This window comes from Neoarius graeffei, chromosome 17 (genome assembly GCF_027579695.1).
Source record: "Neoarius graeffei isolate fNeoGra1 chromosome 17, fNeoGra1.pri, whole genome shotgun sequence".
Lineage (NCBI taxonomy): Eukaryota > Metazoa > Chordata > Actinopteri > Siluriformes > Ariidae > Neoarius > Neoarius graeffei.
The window spans coordinates 49,655,874-49,661,873 of record NC_083585.1 but is presented as its reverse complement, the minus strand read 5'-3'; the positions used below and the strand labels follow the sequence as shown (position 1 = coordinate 49,661,873).

Genomic DNA, 6,000 nt, shown 5'->3' with positions numbered 1-6,000 from the left:
ACATCTCTCCATATCATGCATGCACACAAGTAGACCCAATAGGACAACAAGGTATAAGGTCGGGCAAACAAAAGAGCAAGAGTAAATTTAATTATTTCAATAATCTACATCCAGTTTTCACTGTAACATCTTCACTTTTAAAACTGAGGTAAGCATAAATGGTCCTTTCATGCTGTTAGTCCTTAAATTACTGTATCATTTAAATTTAAGCAATTTCTATAATGCTGAATATGTGTGCATTTTTTTTTTAAATTTATGTCATTATGTCTGTCATTTCAAGTTGGGAAGGACGTGAACAACATTGAAATCTACATCATCATGAGTGATTTGAACTCCAGTTTACTACAAAATGCATCATTTGTGCGTCCAGAGTACTTTTTCATCAGTGGATTTTCTGGAATACCTTTCAGTCAATACTACTTTATTTTTTTAATCTTTGTCTATATTGTCTCACTGTGTGGGAACTCACTCGTCCTTTTCATGATATTAGTTGACCGAACTCTGCATATTCCTAAATACATGGGGATCTTTAATTTAGCTCTGTCAGACTTTGGTGAAGCAAATGCACTGATTCCTAACCTTGTGAAGACTTTTCTTTTTCAGTCACAGTACATATCCTATGATGCTTGCTTGGCGAACATGTTTTTTACTTTTTTCTTTTCTGGTGGACAGTCTTTGACTCTTGTTGTCATGGCATATGATCGTTTTATTGCTATTTGCTTTCCTCTGAGATACCATGCGATTGTAAATCACTCCTTCATGTTTGTAACTTTAACAGCAATATGGCCATTTAATATTATGATAGTAGGCACCATGGTGGTTTTGATTACACGACTTTCATTCTGTAAAACCAATGAGGTAAAAAGCTTTTTTTGTGACCATGGACCAATTTTTAAAATTGCATGTAATGACAATCGCTTAAATCAGTTCATGGCAAACATTGGTATTGTAATATACCTCTATGTACCCTTGACTGGAATAGTTGTATCTTACTTAGGCATTCTGTTGGCCCTAATTCAAATTACAACATGGGAGGGTCGTCTTAAAGCGTTCAAAACATGTATCTCTCATCTATTGGTTGTAGGAATATATTTTCTTCCTATAACAAGTACATACATTGCAGCTGCACTATCATCTCTCCATCCTAATGCTCGGATAATTAATACTTCACTATCATTAACAATTCCACCTATGTTAAATCCCATTATTTATGCCTTGAGCACAAAGGAATTCAGAAACTTCATAGTGAAAATTATTAAAAAGAAAACTACAATTTCTCAGGTGCAGGCTTTGTCAAAGTGAGAACAGCCATTTTAATTCTTTCAGGGGTCTTCAAGCATGTCTGCAAGGGGCCAGTTTGTCTGCAGATCATTCCATTAAATGAGGGGCCACAAATGAAACAACTCATAGGTGTTTGTTAGATTTGGTTGGAATAAACCTACACCCATACAAACCATTTTCACATGAGATTGGAGAACTCAGATTTCTTGGTTGTCTTCTTTAAACACAAACATTCATACAATCAATGCACATTTCACAGCACACAACCATGACATCATTGGAAATAACTCATTCACCTGTTTCTGGAGTTAATGATGGCACATCTCAAAGGATTCCTGATCATAACAATATGGAGCTAAAAACCTTTCAATATTCCAATTATAATTTACTGGATATAGAAAACGATATAGATCTGGACAACAACTTCTTTTTCAATATTAATGACAACTGCTATCATTATACAAACAAACAATACAATCAGACTGTTAGAACTGACAACAAATTATCCATAATCCATTTCAACAGCAGAAGCATTTATGCAAACTTTAATAACATTAAGGACTACTTAAGTCAGTTTACAAAACCGTTCAAAATTATTGCAAGATCAGAAATTTGGATCAATGCTGATAAGGGGATGGATTTTGAGATGGATAGATATGAATTCAACTATGTAAACAGGAAGAGCATAGGCAGAGGAGGTGTGGCTGTATATGTGGACAAAAATTTAAATTATAGGATATTGGAAAATATTTCAACTGCAATTGACAATCTGTTAGAATGTATAACTATTGAAATCTGTACAGAAAAAAACAAAAATGTAATAATCAGCTGTGTATATATAGAATACCAGGTTCTAGGATGGACTTATTCAAGGACTGGATCGAAGCATCCTTTTCGAGGATGAATCAGAAAGTTATTTTCATCTGTGGTGATCTTAATATTGACCTTTTAAATCCTAAGAAGCATAAAATGACTGACGAATTCATTAATACAATGTATAGTATGAGTCTTTATCCAAAAATCACCAAACCTAGCAGAATCACATCATACAGTTCCACATTAATCGATAACATATTCACTAATGACATTGAAAACAATACTGTGAGCGGATTACTTATCATTGACATCAGTGACCACCTACCAGTTTTTACAGTTTATGACGGCAATTTTAAAGGAAATCATCCAGATACAAGACCAATATAGACGATTGAGGACAGAGGAAAACATGAATGCATTTAAGAATGACTTGCGAGTGCAAAACTGGGACGCTATATACAACCCCGATTCCAAAAAAGTTGGGACAAAGTACAAATTGTAAATAAAAATGGAATGCAATGATGTGGAAGTTTCAAAATCCTATATTTTATTCAGAATAGAACATGGATGACATATCAAATGTTTAAACTGAGAAAATGTATCATTTAAAGAGAAAACTTAGGTGATTTTAAATTTCATGACAACACCACATCTCAAAAAAGTTGGGACAAGGCCATGTTTACCACTGTGAGACATCCCCTTTTCTCTTTACAACAGTCTGTAAACATCTGGGGACTGAGGAGACAAGTTGCTCAAGTTTAGGTATAGGAATGTTAACTAATTCTTGTCTAATGTAGGATTCTAGTTGCTCAACTGTCTTAGGTCTTTTTTGTCATATCTTCCGTTTTATGATGCGCCAAATGTTTTCTATGGGTGAAAGATCTGGACTGCAGGCTGGCCAGTTCAATACCCGGACCCTTCTTCTACGCAGCCATGATGCTGTAATTGATGCAGTATGTGGTTTGGCATTGTCATGTTGGAAAATGCAAGGTCTTCCCTGAAAGAGACGTCGTCTGGATGGGAGCATATGTTGCTATAGAATCTGGATATACCTTTCAGCATCGATGGTGTCTTTCCAGATGTGTAAGCTGCCCATGCCACACGCACTAATGCAACCCCATACCATCAGAGATGCAGGCTTCTGAACTGAGCGCTGATAACAACTTGGGTCATCCTTCTCCTCTTTAGTCCGAATGACACGGCGTCCCTGATTTCCATAAAGAACTTCAAATTTTGATTCGTCTGACCACAGAACAGTTTTCCACTTTGCCACAGTCCATTTTAAATGAGCCTTGGCCCAGAGAAGACATCTGCGCTTCTGGATCATGTTTAGATGCGGCTTCTTCTTTGAACTATAGAGTTTTAGCTGGCAACGGCGGATGGCACGGTGAATTGTGCTCACAGATAATGTTCTCTGGAAATATTCCTGAGCCCATTTTGTGATTTCCAATACAGAAGCATGCCTGTATGTGATGCAGTGCCGTCTAAGGGCCCGAAGATCACGGGCACCCAGTATGGTTTTCCGGCCTTGACCCTTACGCACAGAGATTCTTCCAGATTCTCTGAATCTTTTGATGATATTATGCACTGTAGATGATGATATGTTCAAACTCTTTGCAATTTTACACTGTCAAACTCCTTTCTGATATTGCTCCACTATTTGTCGGCGCAGAATTAGGGGGACTGGTGATCCTCTTCCCATCTTTACTTCTGAGAGCCACTGCCACTCCAAGATGCTCTTTTTATACCCAGTCATGTTAATGACCTATTGCCAATTGACCTAATGAGTTGCAATTTGGTCCTCCAGCTGTTCCTTTTTTGTACCTTTAACTTTTCCAGCCTCTTATTGCCCCTGTCCCAACTTTTTTGAGACAGGTTGCTGTCATGAAATTTCAAATGAGCCAATATTTGGCATGAAATTTCAAAATGTCTCACTTTCGACATTTGATATGTTGTCTATGTTCTATTGTGAATACAATATCAGTTTTTGAGATTTGTAAATTATTGCATTCTGTTTTTATTCACAATTTGTATTTTGTCCCAACTTTTTTGGAATCGGGGTTGTACAAGAATAATGATATTGACAATGCATATGAAACATTTCTGAGGATATTTACATCATTTCTGAGGATATTTACATCACTAAATTATAAAAATTGTCCAATTAAACAATATAGCAGGAAACATAAATACACGGATCGACCATGGATCACGAAGGGATTACAAAATGCCTGTAAAAAGAAAAATACGCTGTATAGAGAATTCATAAAACAGAAAACTAAAGAGGCAGAGAATAAATATAAAAAATATAAAAATAAGTTAACCAATATTATTAGAGCTACCAGAAAGGAATACTATCATGAAAATAAAAATAAAAACAATATTAAAGGAATATGGGATTTATTAAATAATATAATCAAAAATGGCTCTAGACAATGTACTCAGTACTTTATAGATAACAACATTAAGAAAGACAATATAGATGATATAGTTAATAGTTTTAATCATTTTTTTTTGGAAGTGTTGGACCAAACTTGGCAGAAAAAATCCCTGATCCATCGTCATCGCAGAATTGGAATGATAACCTTATAGATAGAAATCAAAGCTCAATGTTTCTCACAGCAGTGGAAGAAAAATAAATAATTGATATTGTAAAAAAAACCTGTAAACATAAAACATCTACTTATTGTGATAACATTGATATGAAAATTGTGAAAAGGGTCATTGAGGGAATTTCAAAACCATTAACTTTCATCTGTAACTTATCATTCCAAACTGGCAAATTTCCAAACAAAATGAAAATAGCTAAAGTTGTGCTGCTGTATAAAACTGGGGATAGACACCACTTCACAAACTACAGGCCTGTTTCTTTTTTACCACAATTCTCAAAAATTCTCGAAAAAATATTCAACAACAGATTAGACAAATTCCTGGATAAGCATAAATTACTCTCTGACAGTCAATACGGATTTAGATCAAACAGTTCAACAGCACTGGCATATGGAATAAGTTGAGGAAATCGCTAACGCTATAGATCACAAACAGTACGCAATTGGAATATTCATCAACCTCAAGAAAGCTTTCGACACAATCAATCATGATATATTAATCAATAAACTGGAACGGTATGGGATCGGGGGGATAGTTTTGCACTGGGTGAAAAGTTATTTAAGGGACAGGAGACAGTTTGTGAAGTTGGGAGATTACACTTCCTCATGCTTGGACATTGCTTGTGGTGTCCCCCAGGGGTCAGTATTGGGTCCAAAACTGTTCATTCTCTACATAATTGATTGTTTTTCCATTTTTTTTATTCTTTATATTTCATTTGTTCTGTCTTTTCAAAGCCTCCTGTGGACTGGTGTTGCGAATTAGCACTTGTGCTAAAACACTCAAACAATGCATCTGGTTTGTCCAATGTAATTGCTATGTCCACATCAAATAAACATTTAAATAAAATAAAATAAATGATATCTGCAAAGTTTCTAAGTTATTAAAATTAGTTTTATTTACAGACGACACAAAATTTTTTTTGTTCAGGGGTAATTTACAGGATCTTCTGGGGATGATCACTGCAGAACTGTCTAAATTAAAGAAGTGGTTTGACAGAAACAAATTATCTTTAAACCTTAACAAAACTAAATTCATGTTATTCGGGAATTGTAAAAGGAATACTCAAGCACTAATACAGGTAGACAGGGTTGATATTGTAAGGGTATATGAAAATAAATTTCTTGGTTTATTGTGGACGATAAAATAACATGGAAATCTCACATAAAACACGGACAAACCAAAGAGCATTTCAGTACTGAGTAAGGCAAAACACTTTCTGGACTACAAATCACTCCACTTTCTTTACAGCTCACCAATATTACCATACTTAAATTACTATGTAGAGATTAGGGG

At 35.1% G+C, this 6,000-nt stretch overlaps 1 protein-coding gene across 1 annotated transcript; it reads left to right on the top strand.

Annotated features, from left to right (window-relative positions):
- Window positions 1-240: 240 nt before the first annotated feature.
- LOC132864767 (olfactory receptor 10A2-like) lies at window positions 241-1,302 on the top strand. Its single transcript, XM_060898182.1, has one exon. It carries the CDS (start codon window positions 256-258, stop codon window positions 1,300-1,302), a length of 1,047 nt encoding a protein of 348 aa, XP_060754165.1. The 5' UTR covers window positions 241-255.
- Window positions 1,303-6,000: the final 4,698 nt, after the last annotated feature.

What these genes read in the sequence shown, in the direction of transcription:
- LOC132864767 (XM_060898182.1), top strand. Translation starts at nt 256, where the DNA reads ATGTCATTATGTCTGTCATTTCAAGTTGGGAAGGACGTGAACAACATT.